General features: G+C 46.4%; 1 protein-coding gene across 1 annotated transcript in view; it reads right to left on the bottom strand.

Moving 5' to 3' along the window:
* Nucleotides 1-2,729: 2,729 nt before the first annotated feature.
* LOC143975965 (uncharacterized) overlaps nucleotides 2,730-23,883 on the bottom strand; it is a 42,174-nt gene continuing 21,020 nt past the window's right edge. The window contains exons 4-5 of the mRNA XM_077478493.1: nucleotides 22,935-23,840; nucleotides 2,730-6,326 (exon numbers count right to left, since the gene is read on the bottom strand). Of these exons, the coding sequence (XP_077334619.1) occupies nucleotides 3,862-6,326; nucleotides 22,935-23,840 (3,371 nt within the window). The 3' untranslated portion in view covers nucleotides 2,730-3,861. The remainder of the gene's footprint in view (nucleotides 6,327-22,934; nucleotides 23,841-23,883) is intronic.

The raw sequence follows: 23,883 nt of genomic DNA, 5'->3' as shown, positions 1-23,883 counted from the left end.
CATTGCTCTATACTCTGTGTGTACATTGCTCTATGCTCTGTGTGTACATTGCTCTAAGTTCTGTGTGTACATTGCTCTATGCTCTGTGTGTACCGTATTTGCTGGTGTATAAGGCGACCCGGCATATAAGACGACCCCCTAAACCTACAGGACAAAAACGCTTTTAAAACTGTACTTACCGTATAAGACGACCCGGCTTTCGAGGCTTCATATTTCTTCCTTCTTCCTGCATTTGCTGGAGCCAATCATGGCGAGCGCTGTATTCTATTAATGAATACAAAGCCTGCTTAGATTGGCAGAGGCTGTAACATCATCAGCCTGCGCCGCTCTGACTCTCCAAGCCAATCAGAGCAGGCTACAGAGTAACCTACTCGGATTGGCAGAGGTCGTTACTCCAAGCCGAGCAGGCTTTTTATTCATTTGAATACATCGCTCACCAGGATTGGCTCAGCAGTATATACTGTATGTAGCCGAAGCTACACATAGTATTACCGAACACCCAGCCGGCAACCGAGGGGCTGACCCGGCGTATAAGATGACCCCTGCTTTTTGGCCAATTTTTTTACATGCAAAAGGTCGTCTTATACGCTGGAAAATACGGTACATTGCTCTAAGTTCTGTGTGTACATTGCTCTATGCTCTGTGTGTACATTGCTCTATACTCTGTGTGTACATTGCTCTATATTCAGTGTGTACATTGCTCTATACTCTGTGTGTACATTGCTCTATACTCTGTGTGTACATTGCTCTATACTCTGTGTGTACATTGCTCTATGCTCTGTGTGTACATTGCTCTATGCTCTGTGTGTACATTGCTCTATACTCTGTGTGAACATTGCTCTATATTCTGTGTGTACATTGCTCTATATTCTGTGTGTACATTGCTCTATATTCAGTGTGTACATTGCTCTATGCTCTGTGTGTACATTGCTCTATGCTCTGTGTGTACATTGCTCTATGCTCTGTGTGTACATTGCTCTATGCTCTGTGTGTACATTGTTCTATGCACTGTGTGTACATTGCTCTATGTTCTGTGTGTACATTGCTCTATGCTCTGTGTGTACATTGCTCTATGCTCTGTGTGTACATTGCTCTATACTCTGTGTGAACATTCTCTATGTTCTGTGTATAGATTGTTCTATGCACTGTGTGTAAATTGCTCTATGTTCTGTGTGTACATTGCTCTATGCTCTGTGTGTACATTGCTCTATACTCTGTGTGTACATTGCTCTATACTCTGTGTGTACATTGCTCTATACTCTGTGTGTACATTGCTCTATGTTCTGTGTGTACATTGCTCTATGCTCTGTGTATACATTGCTCTATACTCTGTGTGTACATTGCTCTATGCTCTGTGTGTACATTGCTCTAAGTTCTGTGTGTACATTGCTCTATGCTCTGTGTGTACCGTATTTGCTGGTGTATAAGGCGACCCGGCATATAAGACGACCCCCTAAACCTACAGGACAAAAACGCTTTTAAAACTGTACTTACCGTATAAGACGACCCGGCTTTCGAGGCTTCATATTTCTTCCTTCTTCCTGCATTTGCTGGAGCCAATCATGGCGAGCGCTGTATTCTATTAATGAATACAAAGCCTGCTTAGATTGGCAGAGGCTGTAACATCATCAGCCTGCGCCGCTCTGACTCTCCAAGCCAATCAGAGCAGGCTACAGAGTAACCTACTCGGATTGGCAGAGGTCGTTACTCCAAGCCGAGCAGGCTTTTTATTCATTTGAATACATCGCTCACCAGGATTGGCTCAGCAGTATATACTGTATGTAGCCGAAGCTACACATAGTATTACCGAACACCCAGCCGGCAACCGAGGGGCTGACCCGGCGTATAAGATGACCCCTGCTTTTTGGCCAATTTTTTTACATGCAAAAGGTCGTCTTATACGCTGGAAAATACGGTACATTGCTCTAAGTTCTGTGTGTACATTGCTCTATGCTCTGTGTGTACATTGCTCTATACTCTGTGTGTACATTGCTCTATATTCAGTGTGTACATTGCTCTATACTCTGTGTGTACATTGCTCTATACTCTGTGTGTACATTGCTCTATGCTCTGTGTGTACATTGCTCTATGCTCTGTGTGTACATTGCTCTATGCTCTGTGTGTACATTGCTCTATACTCTGTGTGAACATTGCTCTATATTCTGTGTGTACATTGCTCTATACTCTGTGTGTACATTGCTCTATACTCTGTGTATACATTGCTCTATACTCTGTGTGTACATTGCTCTATACTCTGTGTGTACATTGCTCTATATTCAGTGTGTACATTGCTCTATACTCTGTGTGTACATTGCTCTATGCTCTGTGTGTACATTGCTCTAAGTTCTGTGTGTACATTGCAATTCATCATACAGTCACTGGTTTGAAGAATGTGTAACAACTAGAGGTGAGATGTGGAACTGCACCAACCTCTCTGGTCTTGCACAGTACTGCAGAGCTCTGCCTCCTTTTACCCTGTAACCATTAGGAGCTCAGGATGGAGGGGTGTTTCCTGTACATTCTGTAGGGGGATGTATACAATGTATATATTATATGTTTGGTATAGGTGTGATATAAGTGTGTCTTATTTGTTAGTAATAATACCGTTATTTCATGCTCCTGATTTTGCTTGATACCACCACACACCCCTCCTCCACCCTTCCTGACAATCTGTGTTCTGGATGAAGGGACCGCACCGTCCTCTCTGCTGTCTTCTCTTCCCAATAAACTTTTCTTTGTAAAATAACAGATTTTTATTAAAATGTTCTGCAGATTTTCATCAATAACACATAGAAGTATTGGGGATAGAGATGATGATCAGATTACACATGGAAATACTGAGATGGGAACGTCAACATTTTACAGATGGAATCATTCACTGAAGAATTTGTACAAGCAGCACATCATTCATTACAAGAGACATTCATTTCTGTTATATCTGAACACCTTATCAGCTTGTCCCACCTCCAGACCCCCAAATCCCTCATTGTAGAAGAAGGAGACCAACTGTCTCTATGTTCCCCAACAAGACCTTCCAAGGATCCCGAGAACAACAATTTCCTCTAATAACATCTTTCTGTAAAGTCCTTCTAGACAGAGAACCTGTTATTATATAAAGAACCTGACATTAGCATATAAGCACTTAGTCATGTCATCTCATCATTAGTAAATCATGTGATCCCTCCCATCATTCTATCTATATCCAATCATTAATCAATATTCCCATATACAGAGTCAAGGATTTCCACCTCCTGAGACTATATACCCCTCCCCCGTCACCTGTCCACAATCCCCGCCCCCTGTACATCATAACCAATAGGAACAAGACTAGCGCTGGCTGTATTCATAGTGATAATCATCACAGCCAATCACAGTGAGGGGGAGGATCAATCACAGATCCATGGATTGGTCATGTAAAGGAACCTGTAAGGATATAAATGAAGGGAAATCAACAACAGAGACACAGACAGAAATAAAGATCTGACAGAGGTTCTAATCCTCCCCCACTCCATCCAAAGCTGAAAATACCCATTTCTTCTATAGATACACAGTGTATACACAGTGATGGTGGAGACCCCGGGGCCGTCATCCTGATCTTGGCTACACTATGTAGTGTGTCACTGACCCAGAACAAGCATGCAGCCAGTGAAGGCTGAACAATCTGACCTCCTGCATGCTTGTTCCTGGTCAGTGACACACTAGGTAGTGAAGTGAGGTTTAGGATGAAGATGACGGCCCCGGAACCTGCAGCTTTATAAATAAATCCCTCATGTTTCCTGTCCTCTGCTTCCTCCTATTGGATGAGTATTCCACCAATCACCAATCAGATCATCCACCTTGTGATGTCTCTGGGCAGATCTCTCACTCCTGATCCCCCCCACATATCTTTATACGACCTCTCCATACCCCTCCCCCTACATATACCCCAGCATGGAGGGGCTCAGTGAAGGTGGTGGTGAAGGTGTGGAGATGTCGGATCGGGTCACACAGATCATAAAAGGAGATCCGCCCGGCCTCATAATCCAGATCTATCCTGACTCTCCTACTGGAGACATCGCCGGGTAATGGGGTCTTATTACTGTCATGTCTCACCGAGAGATGATTATCATACAACCCCCTCTCCAAACACCAGGACTTCTTATTACATCCAATCAGTGACTGATCTCCTCTCCTGTCTATACTGGGGTAACACATCCCGACTCTCCAGTACACTGCCCCCCCGACATCCACTTCCCAGTAATGTCTCCCTGAGGAGAACCTCTGACTGCTCAACACCTGATGATACTCAAACCTCTCTGGTGTTTCTGGGCGATTCTGATGTGATGAGGAGGATGCAGTTTTCCTGTCATCTGATATATGTAGATTATTACCAGCTGTCCTCACATCCAGTAATATGTCTGTAACCCCCGACACCCCCGATGTTTGCTGTACAGCCCCCATATTTGGTCCTCCAGCCTGGAGGTGTGAGTGTTGTATGGTGGGGGAGGGTTGGGGAGGTCCCCTGGATGGTTGTATGGTGGGGGAGGGTTGGGGAGGTCCCCTGGATGGTTGTATGGTGGGGGAGGGTTGGGGAGGTCCCCTGGATGGTTGTATGGTGGGGGAGGGTTGGGGAGGTCCCCCGGATGGTTGTATGGTGGGGGAGGGTTGGGGAGGTCCCCTGGATGGTTGTATGGTGGGGGAGGGTTGGGGAGGTCCCCTGGATGGTTGTATGGTGGGGGAGGGTTGGGGAGGTCCACTGGATGGTTGTATGGTGGGGGAGGGTTGGGGAGGTCCCCTGGATGGTTGTATGGTGGAGGAGGGTTGGGGAGGTCCCCTGGATGGTTGAATGGTGGGGGAGGGTTGGGGAGGTCCCCTGGATGGTTGTATGGTGGGGGAGAGTTGGGGAGGTCCCCTGGATGGTTGTATGGTGGAGGAGGGTTGGGGAGGTCCCCTGGATGGTTGAATGGTGGGGGAGGGTTGGGGAGGTCCCCTGGATGGTTGTATGGTGGGGGAGGGTTGGGGAGGTCCCCTGGATGGTTGAATGGTGGGGGAGGGTTGGGGAGGTCCCCTGGATGGTTGTATGGTGGAGGAGGGTTGGGGAGGTCCCCTGGATGGTTGAATGGTGGGGGAGGGTTGGGGAGGTCCCCTGGATGGTTGTATGGTGGGGGAGAGTTGGGGAGGTCCCCTGGATGGTTCAGCATTGATGTGACCTTCGCCCTTTGTAGTAGAATGTGGATAGACATGTGTGCCTGGACATTTCTCTACATTTACCCCAGACATGATATCAGATAGACCTGTGTGTAATGTGTGTGAGATCCCCCCCACATCCAGATCCCCCCCATCATAGAGGAGGTTATCATGTCTCTCTCTGTCCTCATCATCTCCATCCTCAGTATCACACAAGTCACCTGTGTCTGATTCCTGTAGGACAGTCAGTGGATCCGTCACGTTACACAGCTCCTCAATGTGACGCAACTTCCTGGACAGCTCCTCCTTCTTTATCTCCAGATCCTGGACCAGATCATTGATTATCCCGGAGATCCGCTCTGCCTGCCCGGAGATTTCCCTCAGGACTCTCTTCTCCAGGTCTTCCAGACGTCTCCTGAGGTCTTTGAACAGGACAGTGACTCTCTGTGTCTCATCATCTGCTTCTCCTTGTACTTTCCTCCCGTGTTCCTGCAGACTCTGGACTCTTTTCTCCATCTCCTCTCTCTCTGTCATCAGTTTCTGCAGAACATTCCTCAGTTTCTTCTTCTTCATCTCAGAGGCCTCATCCAGAGATTCCTTCTTATGGTTGATGTGATCTCCAATCAGACAACAAGACATACAGATACAGGTCTCATCCTCAGTGCAGTAATACTCCAGGATCTTCTTATGGACGGAGCATTTCCTGTTCTCCAGGGAAGTGGTGGGGTCACATAAGACGTGTTCTGGTGACTTGCTGTGGACTCTCAGGTGATTGTCACACAGAGAAGCTTCACACAGCAAACAGGATATGACAGCAGGTACAGGAGTGTGAATACAGTAAGTACAGAAGACCCCGGACTCCTCCTGATCCGGATGGGTGGACAGGAAATTCTCCACTATGTTCCGTAGTGTTATGTTCCTGTGCAGTGCAGGCCGATCCTGGAACTCTTCTCTGCATTCAGGACAGGAATAATCTCCAGACCCCTCCTGTGTATCCCACACACGACCAATACAGTCCCAGCAGAAGTTATGTCCACATTTCAGGATTACAGGATCTGTATAAACGTTCAGACAGACGGAACATTCCAGCTCCTTCCTCAGATCTGCAGACGCCATCGCTGAGAGCAGAAGAGACAATGACAGTGCAATGGTGAAAGTCCCTGACACTCATTAACCAGTGTGACCACTTTGGTACATTCCGTCTCAGGGCGAGGCTGAGATTTATTCTTATATGGAAGAACACAGATAATACATGGGAGGATTCCTGACAATAATCTCCCTATAAATAAATGTAGTACTAATCCCCGAAGGAGCTGCTGAATTGTTCTGGGTTTACCGATTACCTCCTGCAGCTCGTACTCATTGTCCTTGTCTAGGGGTTCCCAAGGTTTCGTACTTGTTTTCCTTGTCTAGGGGTTCCCAGGGTTTCGCACTCGTTGTCCTTGTCTAGGGGTTCCCAGGGTTTCGTACTTGTTGTCATTATCTAGGAGTTCCCAGGGTTTCGTACTTGTTGTCCTTGTCTAGGGGTTCCCAGGGTTTCATAGTCGTTGTCCTTGTCTAGGGGTTCCCAGGGTTTCGTACTCGTTGTCCTTGTCTAGGGGTTCCCAGGGTTTCGTACTCATTGTTCTTGTCTAGGGGTTCCCAGGGTTTCGTACTTGTTGTCATCATCTAGGAGTTCCCAGGGTTTCGTACTTGTTGTCATCATCTAGGAGTTCCCAGGGTTTCATACTTGTTGTCCTTGTCTAGGGGTTCCCAGGGTTTCATAGTTGTTGTCCTTGTCTAGGGGTTCCCAGGGTTTCATAGTTGTTGTCCTTGTCTAGGGGTTCCCAGGGTTTCGTACTCGTTGTCCTTGTCTAGGGGTTCCCAGGGTTTCGTACTTCTTGTCCTTGTCTAGGGGTTCCCAGGGTTTCGTACTCGTTGTCCTTGTCTAGGGGTTCCCAGGGTTTCGTACTCGTTGTCCTTGTCTAGGGGTTCCCAGGGTTTCGTACTCATTGTCCTTGTGTAGGGGTTCCCAGGATTTCGTACTCGTTGTCCTTGTCTAGGGGTTCCCAGGGTTTCGTACTCGTTGTCCTTGTCTAGGGGTTCCCAGGGTTTCATACTCGTTGTCCTTGTGTAGGGGTTCCCAGGGTTTCGTACTCGTTGTCCTTGTCTAGGAGTTCCCAGGGTTTCGTACTTCTTGTCATCATCTAGGAGTTCCCAGGGTTTCATACTTGTTGTCCTTGTCTAGGGGTTCCCAGGGTTTCATAGTTGTTGTCCTTGTCTAGGGGTTCCCAGGATTTCATAGTTGTTGTCCTTGTCTAGGGGTTCCCAGGGTTTCGTACTCGTTGTCCTTGTCTAGGGGTTCCCAGGGTTTCGTACTTCTTGTCCTTGTCTAGGGGTTCCCAGGGTTTCGTACTCGTTGTCCTTGTCTAGGGGTTCCCAGGGTTTCGTACTCGTTGTCCTTGTCTAGGGGTTCCCAGGGTTTCCTACTCATTGTCCTTGTGTAGGGGTTCCCAGGGTTTCGTACTCGTTGTCCTTGTCTAGGGGTTCCCAGGGTTTCCTACTCGTTGTTCTTGTCTAGGGGTTCCCAGGGTTTCGTACTCGTTGTTCTTGTCTAGGGGTTCCCAGGGTTTCGTACTCAATGTCCTTGTCTAGGGGTTCCCAGGGTTTCGTACTCGTTGTCCTTGTGTAGGGGTTCCCAGGGTTTCGTACTCGTTGTCCTTGTCTAGGAGTTCCCAGGGTTTCGTACTCGTTGTTCTTGTCTAGGGGTTCCCAGGGTTTCGTACTCGTTGTCCTTGTCTAGGGGTTCCCAGGGTTTCGTACTCGTTGTCCTTGTCTAGGGGTTCCCAGGGTTTCGTACTCGTTGTTCTTGTCTAGGGTTTCCCAGGGTTTCGTACTCGTTGTCCTTGTGTAGGGGTTCCCAGGGTTTCGTACTCGTTGTCCTTGTCTAGGGGTTCCCAGGGTTTCGTACTCGTTGTCCTTGTCTAGGGGTTCCCAGGGTTTCGTACTCGTTGTTCTTGTCTAGGGGTTCCCAGGGTTTTGTACTCGTTGTCCTTGTGTAGGGGTTCCCAGGGTTTCGTACTCGTTGTCCTTGTGTAGGGGTTCCCAGGGTTTCGTACTTGTTATCCTTGTCTAGGGGTTCCCAGGGCTTCGTACTCGTTGTCCTTGTGTAGGGGTTCCCAGGGTTTCGTACTCGTTGTCCTTGTCTAGGGGTTCCCAGGGTTTCGTACTCGTTGTCCTTGTCTAGGGGTTCCCAGGGTTTCGTACTCATTGTTTTTGTCTAGGGGTTCCCAGGGTTTCGTACTTGTTGTCATCATCTAGGAGTTCCCAGGGTTTCGTACTTGTTGTCATCATCTAGGAGTTCCCAGGGTTTCATACTAGTTGTCCTTGTCTAGGGGTTCCCAGGGTTTCATAGTTGTTGTCCTTGTCTAGGGGTTCCCAGGGTTTCGTACTCGTTGTCCTTGTCTAGGGGTTCCCAGGGTTTCGTACTTCTTGTCCTTGTCTAGGGGTTCCCAGGGTTTCGTACTCGTTGTCCTTGTCTAGGGGTTCCCAGGGTTTCGTACTCGTTGTCCTTGTCTAGGGGTTCCCAGGGTTTCGTACTCATTGTCCTTGTGTAGGGGTTCCCAGGGTTTCGTACTCGTTGTCCTTGTCTAGGGGTTCCCAGGGTTTCCTACTCGTTGTTCTTGTCTAGGGGTTCCCAGGGTTTCGTACTCGTTGTTCTTGTCTAGGGGTTCCCAGGGTTTCGTACTCAATGTCCTTGTCTAGGGGTTCCCAGGGTTTCGTACTCAATGTCCTTGTCTAGGGGTTCCCAGGGTTTCGTACTCGTTGTCCTTGTGTAGGGGTTCCCAGGGTTTCGTACTCGTTGTCCTTGTCTAGGAGTTCCCAGGGTTTCGTACTCGTTGTTCTTGTCTAGGGGTTCCCAGGGTTTTGTACTCGTTGTCCTTGTCTAGGGGTTCCCAGGGTTTCGTACTCGTTGTCCTTGTCTAGGGGTTCCCAGGGTTTCGTACTCGTTGTTCTTGTCTAGGGGTTCCCAGGGTTTCGTACTCGTTGTCCTTGTGTAGGGGTTCCCAGGGTTTCGTACTCGTTGTCCTTGTCTAGGGGTTCCCAGGGTTTCGTACTCGTTGTCCTTGTCTAGGGGTTCCCAGGGTTTCGTACTCGTTGTTCTTGTCTAGGGGTTCCCAGGGTTTCGTACTCGTTGTCCTTGTCTAGGGGTTCCCAGGGTTTCGTACTCGTTGTCCTTGTGTAGGGGTTCCCAGGGTTTCGTACTTGTTATCCTTGTCTAGGGGTTCCCAGGGCTTCGTACTCGTTGTCCTTGTGTAGGGGTTCCCAGGGTTTCGTACTCGTTGTCCTTGTCTAGGGGTTCCCAGGGTTTCGTACTCATTGTTTTTGTCTAGGGGTTCCCAGGGTTTCGTACTTGTTGTCATCATCTAGGAGTTCCCAGGGTTTCGTACTTGTTGTCATCATCTAGGAGTTCCCAGGGTTTCATACTTGTTGTCCTTGTCTAGGGGTTCCCAGGGTTTCATAGTTGTTGTCCTTGTCTAGGGGTTCCCAGGGTTTCGTACTCGTTGTCCTTGTCTAGGGGTTCCCAGGGTTTCGTACTTCTTGTCCTTGTCTAGGGGTTCCCAGGGTTTCGTACTCGTTGTCCTTGTCTAGGGGTTCCCAGGGTTTCGTACTCGTTGTCCTTGTCTAGGGGTTCCCAGGGTTTCGTACTCATTGTCCTTGTGTAGGGGTTCCCAGGGTTTCGTACTCGTTGTCCTTGTCTAGGGGTTCCCAGGGTTTCCTACTCGTTGTTCTTGTCTAGGGGTTCCCAGGGTTTCGTACTCGTTGTTCTTGTCTAGGGGTTCCCAGGGTTTCGTACTCAATGTCCTTGTCTAGGGGTTCCCAGGGTTTCGTAGTCATTGTTTTTGTCTAGGGGTTCCCAGGGTTTCGTACTTGTTGTCATCATCTAGGAGTTCCCAGGGTTTCGTACTTGTTGTCATCATCTAGGAGTTCCCAGGGTTTCATACTTGTTGTCCTTGTCTAGGGGTTCCCAGGGTTTCATAGTTGTTGTCCTTGTCTAGGGGTTCCCAGGGTTTCATACTCGTTGTCCTTGTCTAGGGGTTCCCAGGGTTTCGTACTTCTTGTCCTTGTCTAGGGGTTCCCAGGGTTTCGTACTCGTTGTCCTTGTCTAGGGGTTCCCAGGGTTTCGTACTCGTTGTCCTTGTCTAGGGGTTCCCAGGGTTTCGTACTCATTGTCCTTGTGTAGGGGTTCCCAGGGTTTCGTACTCGTTGTCCTTGTCTAGGGGTTCCCAGGGTTTCGTACTCGTTGTCCTTGTCTAGGGGTTCCCAGGGTTTCGTACTCGTTGTCCTTGTCTAGGGGTTCCCAGGGTTTCATAGTTGTTGTCCTTGTCTAGGGGTTCCCAGGGTTTCGTACTCGTTGTTCTTGTCTAGGGTTTCCCAGGGTTTCGTACTCGTTGTCCTTGTGTAGGGGTTCCCAGGGTTTCGTACTCGTTGTCCTTGTCTAGGGGTTCCCAGGGTTTCGTACTCGTTGTCCTTGTCTAGGGGTTCCCAGGGTTTCGTACTCGTTGTTCTTGTCTAGGGGTTCCCAGGGTTTTGTACTCGTTGTCCTTGTGTAGGGGTTCCCAGGGTTTCGTACTCGTTGTCCTTGTGTAGGGGTTCCCAGGGTTTCGTACTTGTTATCCTTGTCTAGGGGTTCCCAGGGCTTCGTACTCGTTGTCCTTGTGTAGGGGTTCCCAGGGTTTCGTACTCGTTGTCCTTGTCTAGGGGTTCCCAGGGTTTCGTACTCGTTGTCCTTGTCTAGGGGTTCCCAGGGTTTCGTACTCATTGTTTTTGTCTAGGGGTTCCCAGGGTTTCGTACTTGTTGTCATCATCTAGGAGTTCCCAGGGTTTCGTACTTGTTGTCATCATCTAGGAGTTCCCAGGGTTTCATACTAGTTGTCCTTGTCTAGGGGTTCCCAGGGTTTCATAGTTGTTGTCCTTGTCTAGGGGTTCCCAGGGTTTCGTACTCGTTGTCCTTGTCTAGGGGTTCCCAGGGTTTCGTACTTCTTGTCCTTGTCTAGGGGTTCCCAGGGTTTCGTACTCGTTGTCCTTGTCTAGGGGTTCCCAGGGTTTCGTACTCGTTGTCCTTGTCTAGGGGTTCCCAGGGTTTCGTACTCATTGTCCTTGTGTAGGGGTTCCCAGGGTTTCGTACTCGTTGTCCTTGTCTAGGGGTTCCCAGGGTTTCCTACTCGTTGTTCTTGTCTAGGGGTTCCCAGGGTTTCGTACTCGTTGTTCTTGTCTAGGGGTTCCCAGGGTTTCGTACTCAATGTCCTTGTCTAGGGGTTCCCAGGGTTTCGTACTCGTTGTCCTTGTGTAGGGGTTCCCAGGGTTTCGTACTCGTTGTCCTTGTCTAGGAGTTCCCAGGGTTTCGTACTCGTTGTTCTTGTCTAGGGGTTCCCAGGGTTTTGTACTCGTTGTCCTTGTCTAGGGGTTCCCAGGGTTTCGTACTCGTTGTCCTTGTCTAGGGGTTCCCAGGGTTTCGTACTCATTGTCCTTGTCTAGGGGTTCCCAGGGTTTCGTACTCGTTGTCCTTGTCTAGGGGTTCCCAGGGTTTCGTACTTGTTATCCTTGTCTAGGGGTTCCCAGGGCTTCGTACTCGTTGTCCTTGTGTAGGGGTTCCCAGGGTTTCGTACTCGTTGTCCTTGTCTAGGGGTTCCCAGGGTTTCGTACTCATTGTTTTTGTCTAGGGGTTCCCAGGGTTTCGTACTTGTTGTCATCATCTAGGAGTTCCCAGGGTTTCGTACTTGTTGTCATCATCTAGGAGTTCCCAGGGTTTCATACTTGTTGTCCTTGTCTAGGGGTTCCCAGGGTTTCATAGTTGTTGTCCTTGTCTAGGGGTTCCCAGGGTTTCGTACTCGTTGTCCTTGTCTAGGGGTTCCCAGGGTTTCGTACTTCTTGTCCTTGTCTAGGGGTTCCCAGGGTTTCGTACTCGTTGTCCTTGTCTAGGGGTTCCCAGGGTTTCGTACTCGTTGTCCTTGTCTAGGGGTTCCCAGGGTTTCGTACTCATTGTCCTTGTGTAGGGGTTCCCAGGGTTTCGTACTCGTTGTCCTTGTCTAGGGGTTCCCAGGGTTTCCTACTCGTTGTTCTTGTCTAGGGGTTCCCAGGGTTTCGTACTCGTTGTTCTTGTCTAGGGGTTCCCAGGGTTTCGTACTCAATGTCCTTGTCTAGGGGTTCCCAGGGTTTCGTACTCATTGTTTTTGTCTAGGGGTTCCCAGGGTTTCGTACTTGTTGTCATCATCTAGGAGTTCCCAGGGTTTCGTACTTGTTGTCATCATCTAGGAGTTCCCAGGGTTTCATACTTGTTGTCCTTGTCTAGGGGTTCCCAGGGTTTCATAGTTGTTGTCCTTGTCTAGGGGTTCCCAGGGTTTCGTACTCGTTGTCCTTGTCTAGGGGTTCCCAGGGTTTCGTACTTCTTGTCCTTGTCTAGGGGTTCCCAGGGTTTCGTACTCGTTGTCCTTGTCTAGGGGTTCCCAGGGTTTCGTACTCGTTGTCCTTGTCTAGGGGTTCCCAGGGTTTCGTACTCATTGTCCTTGTCTAGGGGTTCCCAGGGTTTCGTACTCGTTGTCCTTGTCTAGGGGTTCCCAGGGTTTCGTACTCGTTGTCCTTGTCTAGGGGTTCCCAGGGTTTCGTACTCGTTGTCCTTGTCTAGGGGTTCCCAGGGTTTCCTACTCGTTGTTCTTGTCTAGGGGTTCCCAGGGTTTCGTACTCGTTGTTCTTGTCTAGGGGTTCCCAGGGTTTCGTACTCAATGTCCTTGTCTAGGGGTTCCCAGGGTTTCGTACTCGTTGTCCTTGTGTAGGGGTTCCCAGGGTTTCGTACTCGTTGTCCTTGTCTAGGGGTTCCCAGGGTTGATAAGCCAGTAACTGTAGAGACCGACACTTGAATTCCTTGTTAGGATTTTTATTTTGCATAAAACTATTGAACAAACTCAGTCTCTAAGTTGGGAGTAGGGGGTATCGGGGTATCGGGGTAAAGTTTAGCTCAGGTACTTGGAACTGCTGACTTCAATAAAAGTCTCTCTCTCTGTACACAATCCAGGGAACAGCAACTGGATTCTTTATCTGTTGGATAAATCCTTAAGTTTTGGTTTAGCAGCCAACAGGTAATTGTGGCCTTTCATAGTCTCTCACACAGACTTGGTTGGAAACTTTGTTAGAACTGGAAGAGTAGAATAGGAACTTTTCTTACTGTACCAGAATCTTTCAGCCGGTCCGGCGATACCGTAATAATTGTGGATTCAATCGATGTCCATGGCAGCTCAGCTTCCAGGCTCTTACCGAGCAGCCGGCCTTGTGTGTGGCTCTCTTACTGAAGAGTCCTCTCCTGGTCACGTGTAGAGTTGTTGGGCCTCTCCAAACCCGAGACGGCACCGGAACACCGTAGAATCCTCCTTCCAGTTGCTGCGCCTCAAACTGGCCAGTTCTGAGGCTCGTAAAATGGATGGATCTGCACCCCAGGCCATGAGGGCCCCCGGGGGCTGGTCAGGAGAACCACGGAGTCAATCTGGACCTAGAACCATGGGATAAAAGGGTGGGTAGGTTGCGCTATGGAACCTGCAATTTAGAAAGATACTAGAGATATGTATACGTACAAAGATGTTTTTATGTGCAAAGATAGGTAAGAGCAGCCTCTATTAATATCCACCTAATGAGGTGGAAAATGTTAAAAAGGGGGGGTACAATGAATAGATCTGGCGCTATACCCTTTTCTGCTAAAGAATGTGTCGCTAGGGGCTCATTTGTATGAAATGTTCAGCATACTGGCAATTAGTTGGTGAACTAATATAAACTTATTATATATAATTTCCAGCTTGCTGGCTATTACATAGAAAATAAAAACCATAAAATGAAAACTATTAATCCAGCTCAGTTATATAAAATGTACAACATACTGGCAATTAGTATGGAAATTAATGAGATAAAAATTGCATATAGTAAAACAGTAAATAATTTCCAGCGTGCTGGCTCTCAAGTGAAAGATAGTGAAAACTGTTAATCCAAAAAGATTGTGACAATTACTCTTATTAGTAAAGTGCTGGTGCCACTACATGTGCTGGTATTTAGTAACAGATAGGTGTAAACATGAAATGAGGCAGGCTGTGCTATCTTCAAACTGCCAGTGAATTAAAGTGACTGTGAAGTTTGTACAAATTTCATGTGAAAAGTATGGTAACACAATAAATAAAGAAGAAGGGGTGGTGTTGCGCTCCTATTTAGAATATTGATTACAAAAATAGCGTAATTGATTAACTAATATATGCCGCAATATAGGTATAGTGCAAAAAAATAAATAAAATAGATATCTAAACACTATGATGAATGTGACACTTATGTAAAATTAAATAAAACAATTAAATAAACAAAGTCCACATTAAAAGTGCAATTGTAAGTGATTATACCTCTGTGTACAGTATATAGTGTATACGTGAATCATTCATTAAGTGACCAGTATAAATAAAATTATGAAGCGAGTGACATTTAAGAACAACAAAAATAGTAGTTGAAATCCTCTAAATTAAACGGTAAACTGGTGCAGTCCTGAATTTTTAAAATCCTCAGTAAAATGTGCAAAAAGTGCAAACGTGCAGAGTGTTGCGCTGGAACACTGTGTAATGCTGACTTGGACTCTAAAGTGACATTGTGCCTTTAAGTGCAAATACAGCAGGAGAAATCTTCAGCGTCACTGACACCCGTGAGCAAAATGAATGGTTACCTTACTGCTGTAAGGTAAACAGCATGTAGCGGGTGCAGGGGGAGGGGAGCGTTCCCTTCAGCTGATCCTTTCTTAGATGTCCCTTTCAAACTTCTGAATGCAAACAGGGATAGTGGGGGAGGATCCCAGTTGAAGTCACGTGGTGACGTAACGCGTAGGACCCGAGGCTCCCAGATAATGGAATAGACGCTCAGACTGCTACACGAGCTTGGCGCTCGTTTTTACAACATCCTTATACCCTTGAAAAAATGTGAGTTTTTTCCTTTTGTATGAATAAAAATTTGCATTACTTTACAAAAACTACTACACTATGGTGGACCTCCTTTTATCTTTTTAAAATACCTACTGAGAACTACACAATCCGAAGTGAGAGAGGAAGATAAGGAATACCTCTGCCCCCACTATCCCTGTTTGCATTCAGAAGTTTGAAAGGGACATCTAAGAAAGGATCAGCTGAAGGGAACGCTCCCCTCCCCCTGCACCCGCTACATGCTGTTTACCTTACAGCAGTAAGGTAACCATTCATTTTGCTCACGGGTGTCAGTGACGCTGAAGATTTCTCCTGCTGTATTTGCACTTAAAGGCACAATGTCACTTTAGAGTCCAAGTCAGCAAATCACAGTGTCCCAGCGCAACACTCTGCACGTTTGCACTTTTTGCACATTTTACTGAGGATTTTAAAAATTCAGGACTGCACCAGTTTACCGTTTAATTTAGAGGATTTCAACTACTATTTTTGTTGTTCTTAAATGTCACTCGCTTCATAATTTTATTTATACTGGTCACTTAATGAATGATTCACGTATACACTATATACTGTACACAGAGGTATAATCACTTACAATTGCACTTTTAATGTGGACTTTGTTTATTTAATTGTTTTATTTAATTTTACATAAGTGTCACATTCATCATAGTGTTTAGATATCTATTTTATTTATTTTTTTGCACTATACCTATATTGCGGCATATATTAGTTAATCAATCACGCTATTTTTGTAATCAATATTCTAAATAGGAGTGCAACACCACCCCTTCTTCTTTATTTTACATCTATTTGGACGTGCGTTTGGTCCACACGGTGTATGCAGCACCTTTTTGTTGTTTTGTCTTTTTGTTTTTTGATTTAGTTTTTTTCATTTTCTCACAAACCCATTTTAGCGCAGGAATACTTACTGTTATATTTGCTCAACACAATAAATAGGTGGTAAATAACGCAATGCTAATACATCAGGTGAGGACATGAAAAATGAAAAATTAAAAAAATAGAAAAAATAGAAAAATATGATAAATGGATAGAAACAAAAATAGAAAAAATATAAATAAAAATATATATATATATAGATAACAAAAATGTCCCGTGAGTGGGGGAGGGGGAGTGATGATTTCAAATTTTGTTCTCCATGCACAGTGGTCACTTCTATATTATGCTCTCACTAGAAAAAAGACCCCGTCCGGGGTGGATCAACCTTCACAATATTAGCTATTGTGTCGCTCTCTGTCTTGCTTCTGGTGTAATGCTGGGGATCCCTCGTTTTTCCCGTGGGTGGAGTGTACCACGATGTGTATGATAAAAGAGAGGACCATCCATAGTGTGATAACGTTTGAGAAACAGATTTATTTAAAGAAGATTAAAACTACTTACAAATATAGGTAAGAATGGTAGCGGTTTGTTAAATTATTGCTGTAGCTTTAAAGCAGCTTGTGAGCGTCCCGTTCGGCTTCCTCACCATCTATGCTAAAGGTGTACGTCGCTTGGCCACGCCCTACACGTTTCGTCATTCAGACGTCATCTGGAGCGGCCATCTTCATACACCCTTCGCTCTATATAGAGCATAATGCACCTATCGCTGTCACGTACCTGGTGGACGGAGCCCGAAGTGCAGGGAGCGGCCTCTCGTGAGCCTCTGGCTCGAGATCCCCTGAGAGTGGGAACAGGGACTCTAGAGGTCAGAGGGCACAAGTGCCAAGTCCGTGATGGTTGATAGGCCCTGGAGCTGGACTGCGGTGGATGATACCGGAACAGCTGGGAAGCGGACAGCGACTGGCAGCAGGTGCAGGACTGGAGCACAGGAACGGCTGGCTACAGGCAGCGGTGGTCACAGGAAACAACTGGATCAGCAGGCAAACAGAAGGGTCAAACACAGGCCGGGTCGTCAACAGGCAGGCAGCAGAAGTACCGAAGGAGAAGGCAGGAGCGTGGTCAGGAAGTCCGAGGGTCAGGGCTGGCAGCAAGCAGGAGTAAACAGGAACAAGCCGGGTAGATCAGAGGCAGGAATTATCAGGTTACACAGAGACAAACTCACGGGAACGCTGTAGACTGGACAGCACCGGGGGACTGCAACAGGTTCCTTAAATAGCCCTTTGGGCGCCAAGAACGGTCGCACGGCAAGTCTGAGCGTGCCCGTGCAAGACCGTGCAGCCGTTCGTGCGCCCGCGCACCCGCGTGCGCCCGTTCGTGCCCTTGCGCACCCGCGTGCGCTCGTTCACCATATCGCGCACCCGCGTGCGCCCGTTCGTACTTAAACGTAAGCGTTCGTTAGCGCCAACGCGCGCCCATGGGTACCTATTGGCTCTAAACGAAGAGACAACGTGGGCAGGCCTACCACGAGTCACTGGGTTCTGGGAACGACCGTGACAATCGCGCATGCGCGGTCAATCGCCGCCATTTTAAGTGAGGGAATGCCCTCATAATTTAATTCTGCGCGACGGTTATTATGTTCTTGCTGCTGGGACTATAATTTAACCCACTAAAGCAGGCATGTCCAAAGTCCGGCCCGCGGGCCAATTGCGGCCCGCGGTCCGATTTTGAACGGCCCGCCTGGTTGTTTAAACATATATATCTTTTGTGGCCCCCGGCGATCTCCCAGCGCCGGGGCCACAAAAGATGTATAGTCCGGCTGCCTCGGAGGGAGGAGGCGGGACGAGTGCCGTGCACACAGGAGGAGAACCTGTTTACACGGCAGCTGTAATAGAAAGTCCCGTCTCTGCCATTGGACGACTGTGCTGTCCATCAAAGGAGGCGGGACTTAAAGAGGCCGTTGTGTAAACAGGAGATTCTCCTGTAAGATGTCTTTGGCGCCCGTCCTGCCCTCCATGGCTGCACTGATGGTAATGGTGGCTGCATTCCTGGCAATTGCAATTGTGGAGCTGCATTCCTGGCAATGGTGAGTGAATTACTAGCAATGGTGGCTGCATTCCTGGCAATGGTGGGTGAAATTCCTGGCAATGGTGAGTGAAATTCCTGGCAATGGTGGCTGCATTCCTGGCAATGGTGGCTGAAATTCCTGGCAATGGTGGGTGAAATTCCTGGCAATGGTGGCTGCATTCCTAGCAATGGTGGCTGCATTTCTGGCATTGGTGGATGCATTCCTGGCAATGGTGGCAGCATTCCCGGCAATGGTGAGTGAATTCCTGGCATTGGCGGGTGAATCCCTGGCAATGGTGGGTGCATTCCTGGCAATGGTGGGTGCATTCCTATCAATGGTGGGTGCATTCCTGGCAATGGTGCCTGCATTCCTGGCAATGGTGGCTGCATTCCCGGCAATGGTGAGTGAATTGCTGGCAATGGTGGCTGCATTCCCGGCAATGGTGAGTGAATTGCTGGCAATGGTGGCTGCATTCCCGGCAATGGGGAGTGAATCCCTGGCAATGGCGGGTGAATCCCTGGCAATGATGGGTGCATTCCTGGCAATGGTGGCTGCATTCCTGGCAATGGTGGCTGCATTCCCAGCAATGGTGGCTGCATTCCCGGCAATGGTGGCTGCATTCCCGGCAATGGTGAATGAATCCCTGGCAATGGCGGGTGAATCCCTGGCAATGGTGGCTGCATTCCCGGCAATGGTGGCTGCATTCCCGGCAATGGTGAATGAATCCCTGGCAATGGCGGGTGAATCCCTGGCAATGGTGGCTGCATTCCCGGCAATGGTGAGTGAATTCTCTGGCAAAGGTGGCTGCATTCCTGGCAATGGTGGCTGCATTCCCGGCAATGGTGGCTGCATTCCCGGCAATGACGGGTGAATCCCTGGCAATGGCGGGTGAATCCCTGGCAATGGTGGGTGCATTCCTGGCAATGGTGGGTGCATTCCTGGCAATGGTGGCTGCATTCCCGGCAATGGCGGGTGAATCCCTGGCAATGGCGGGTGAATCCCTGGCAATGGTGGGTGCATTCCTGGCAATGGTGGGTGCATTCCTGGCAATGGTGGCTGCATTCCCGGCAATGGTGGGTGAAATTCCTGGCAATGGTGAGTGAAATTCCTGGCAATGGTGGCTGCATTCCTGGCAATGGTGGCTGAAATTCCTGGCAATGGTGGGTGAAATTCCTGGCAATGGTGGCTGCATTCCTAGCAATGGTGGCTGCATTTCTGGCATTGGTGGATGCATTCCTGGCAATGGTGGCAGCATTCCCGGCAATGGTGAGTGAATTCCTGGCATTGGCGGGTGAATCCCTGGCAATGGTGGGTGCATTCCTGGCAATGGTGGGTGCATTCCTATCAATGGTGGGTGCATTCCTGGCAATGGTGCCTGCATTCCTGGCAATGGTGGCTGCATTCCCGGCAATGGTGAGTGAATTGCTGGCAATGGTGGCTGCATTCCCGGCAATGGTGAGTGAATTGCTGGCAATGGTGGCTGCATTCCCGGCAATGGTGAGTGAATTGCTGGCAATGGTGGCTGCATTCCCGGCAATGGGGAGTGAATCCCTGGCAATGGCGGGTGAATCCCTGGCAATGATGGGTGCATTCCTGGCAATGGTGGCTGCATTCCTGGCAATGGTGGCTGCATTCCCAGCAATGGTGGCTGCATTCCCGGCAATGGTGGCTGCATTCCCGGCAATGGTGAATGAATCCCTGGCAATGGCGGGTGAATCCCTGGCAATGGTGGCTGCATTCCCGGCAATGGTGGCTGCATTCCCGGCAATGGTGAATGAATCCCTGGCAATGGCGGGTGAATCCCTGGCAATGGTGGCTGCATTCCCGGCAATGGTGAGTGAATTCTCTGGCAAAGGTGGCTGCATTCCTGGCAATGGTGGCTGCATTCCCGGCAATGGTGGCTGCATTCCCGGCAATGGCGGGTGAATCCCTGGCAATGGCGGGTGAATCCCTGGCAATGGTGGGTGCATTCCTGGCAATGGTGGGTGCATTCCTGGCAATGGTGGCTGCATTCCCGGCAATGGCGGGTGAATCCCTGGCAATGGCGGGTGAATCCCTGGCAATGGTGGGTGCATTCCTGGCAATGGTGGGTGCATTCCTGGCAATGGTGGCTGCATTCCCGGCAATGGTGGCTGCATTCCCTGCAATGGTGAGTGAATTCCCGGCAATGGTGAGTGAATTCCCGGCAATGGTGGGTGAATTCCCTGGCAATGGTGGGTGCATCCCTGGCAATGGTGGCCGCTGCATTCCTAGCAATTGTGGGTCTGCAGATAGACACTGATCCTTGTTTTGCTTCACAGTTCTTTATTTAAAATTTTAAGTTTTTTTTTTCCTGAAGTTTTCTTAAAGTGAAGGTGCGTGTTATACGCCAATAAATATGGTGTATCCAAATAATACACTTGAGCTCATCTATTCACCACACACAGCCACAAATCAAGAGAATTCTTGTGGGGAAGTGTATTAGTGCTCGGATGGACACACTTAGACCGAATTTTAATGGTTCAAAGAATGTCAGGCAAAATGGTCGGCCCTCGCGCATGTTCAGTTCATCAAATCTGGCCCTCTTTGAAAAAAGTTTGGACATCCCTGCCCTAAAGGATTTGCATAGAACCATATGTGCAAATATAAATACAGATACAATTAACTATGAGAAAAATAATGAAATAAATATAATAAAATAAAAAAACGTATGTTGGGGCATTAAGCTATACAATAATAGATTGGAATACTTATTAGTCTTTGGTTTATTATTTGTTTAGGGGTAAAGAATAATAAAATCTGTATTGTGATTCATAGTAAGGAGGAACCAATTTTGACAAAAAACTCAGTTTATGCTGGGGCAGAAATTTCCATATAAAAATAGAATTAAAAATAGAATAAAATAAACAAAGGTTAGGAAATGATTGGAAAAGGTGCTGGAATGACTACTGCGTAATGATAAAAATGTACCATGTTATTGTTTAGTGGGAGTTCAATTTGTGTGATTAGAACTTCTTGGTATAAAAATGATCTGTAAAATTATATATAAAAATAAAAAATGTATAAAATATTCGTGTATACAGAAATAAATGTAAAAAAATATATATATATTTTTTGGAGAAATGCCTGGTACTTATGTATATTTACTATTTCGGATATGCCCAAAAATATTTTATTTTATTATACTCCTTTCTTTCATTTACATTTTGTAGTTTTTTAATTGTTTAATTTTTTAATTTCTTTTTAATTTTTTGGTTTTTTGAATAAATAACCTTCGACCCAAATTTCTATGTTGCTCCCTTTGATGTTGGTGCGGATGGGTTGCATAGCTATTCGCATCCTAAATTTGTTATGTCAATTGACCATCATTTTTTTAAAAAATCATAAATGCCATTTTCCTAAAACGATGGATGTCGTTTTTAGAGGTAGATAGCCCTTTTTAGGGTGGAGAAGAGGAAGGGAAAAAGGAGGAGAAAAAGGTTGGGAATGAGGGGCAGCAATAGTATTTATTTATTTAAGATAATGTATATTATCAGTGATTGTTTACATGTATTACATTCGATCTGGATATGTTCTCAAGAGTTTTTTTAAAATTCTTTAAAAAATTCCCTAAAAATATTTTAATTTTAGTTAATACCAACTTAAAAATTGGTTAAAAAACAATTAAGGTCCAGGTCTATGTTCATTCCTGCAGGATATAAAGTTTCTAAATTAAAAATCCACCTTGTTTCGTTCTGTGAGATTTTTATGGTCATATCTTCTCCCCTCCAGTGTCCCTTGATTTTGTCGATGGCGCAAAAAGTCATTTGTTTAGGATCCTGATTGTGAAAATCTCTAAAATGTCGAGAGACACTGTGCTTGTCATATCCTTTTTTAATGTTTTTGATATGTTCCCTGATTCTTTCGTGTAGTTCCCGTGTGGTTCTTCCCACATATTGTTTGTGACAGGGGCACTCTATGACATATGTCACATGAGTGCTTTTGCAAGAAATCAACTCTTTTATAGAGAATTCTCTTCCATTGGTGGTCGAGGTGAATTTAGTAGTTTTCCTTTGGGTTTTTTTTGCTCCTGCGGCAAGGGAGACATTGGCCGCATTTGAAGAAGCCCTTTAGATGTTTGTTAATCTTGATGTGTCGCGGAGGGTCGATTGAATTTTTAACTAATTTACTTCTCAGATTAGGGGCTTTCTTGTAAATGAAAGCGGGATTGTTTGGCAGTATTTGTTTCAGCACTTCATCTGTTTTTAACATGGACCAATGTTTCTTTATGATCCTTTCTATTTCCTTATGTTGCCTATTAAAGCCAGTGAGGAAGGCAGTCTCTATATTTTTCTTTTTCTTAGAGGTTGTTTTGTTTTCTATTAGTTTTTTCCTCTCCATTTTCATTACGGTTTCTTTAAGGGCCCTAAGATAGGGCTCTTTATATCCCTTATGTATAAATCTCCTAATGATGACTTCCGCTTGTGCGTCAAAGTCCTCTTTCTTGGTGCAATTCCTGTATATTCTTAAAAGTTGTCCCTTAGGTATGTTGCCGATCCATCTTGGATGGTGGCAACTCGAAGTGGGTATGTAGCCGTTTCGGTCCGTGGTTTTAAAGAAAGTTCTTGTACCCAGGGACCCTTCTGATTTAAAAATTTGTAAATCTAAGTAATCTATGCTTTGCTCATCCCATTTGCCTGTGAAAGTAATACCGTAGATATTATGATTTATTTCCTGTAAGAAAGACTGTAGTTCCGTTTGAGACCCTCCCCAAATTATTAAAATGTCATCTATATATCTTCTATACATTTTGAGGTTCCTTCTAGAAGTTCCATAGATCTGTTCTTCCTCCCAGTGATCTAAGAATAAATTTGCCATGCTGGGTGCGTATTTTGCCCCCATAGCAACTCCCTTTGTTTGGACATAATGTTTGCCTTTATAGCAGAAGTGGTTATGTCTCATCGCCAGATCCAATCCTTCTAGTATATAATCTATTTGTTCTTGTTTCAGATCTGATTTTTTATGGAGGGCCCATTCTACTGCATTGAGGCCATCTTTCTGTTTGATGTTTGTGTATAGGGAATTGACATCGATTGTAACTAATAGATCTTTTTCACCCACCTTAACATTTTCCAATTCTTTCAGTAATTGTCTGCTGTCTCTTAGATAAGATTTCCCTTTAACTACTAACGGTTGTAAAAATCCGTCAACATAGGCACCCAGTCTTGAGAAAAGGGAATCTATTCCACTTACTATGGGTCTTCCTGGGGGTTGTGCTTGACTCTTGTGGATTTTTGGGACATAATAAATTACTGGGGTTTTTGGTGCGTTAGGTATTAGGTATCTCGCTTCTTTTTTATTGAGGATCCCTTTGTTTAGGCCCTTCTGGACATAATTATTGAGTTTTTTATTGTATTCCTCTTTTGGATTTTGCTTTAGTTGTTTGTAGGTGTCCGGGATATTGAGGAGATTAGCCATCTCCTGTTCATAGTCTGCTTTATTAAGTATGACCAGCCCGCCTTCTTTATCCGCTGGTCTGATGACTATGTCTTTCTTCTTCTCCAGTTGTTTGATGGTCTTCCAGATCCCCTTCTTCTTAGAGGGTTTGATTGTTAATTCCCTAATATCTCTTTCGACCATTTTTCTAAAAACTTTGATTTCTTCATTCTGCTGCTGGTTAGGGTTAAAAATAGAATTGTTTCTCAGTTGAGAGTGCCTAAAACTTAGTTCCTCCTTCTCTTTCCCTGTGTTTTTTGTGTTAGCAAAAAATTTTTTAATGTTTAATTTTCTAACAAATTTTTGTAGGTCAATAAAAGTTTCAAATTTGTCCAGATCTTTGTCTGGAGCAAATTTTAAACCAAGATCCAATATTTTTAGTTCCTC

This window comes from Lithobates pipiens, unplaced genomic scaffold (genome assembly GCF_037356315.1).
Source record: "Lithobates pipiens isolate NorthernLeopardFrog02 unplaced genomic scaffold, aLitPip1_a1.2 Scaffold_13, whole genome shotgun sequence".
Classification (NCBI taxonomy): Eukaryota; Metazoa; Chordata; class Amphibia; order Anura; family Ranidae; genus Lithobates; species Lithobates pipiens.
Note: the sequence above shows the minus strand (reverse complement) of the source record. Positions and strands in the feature narration are given on the sequence as shown.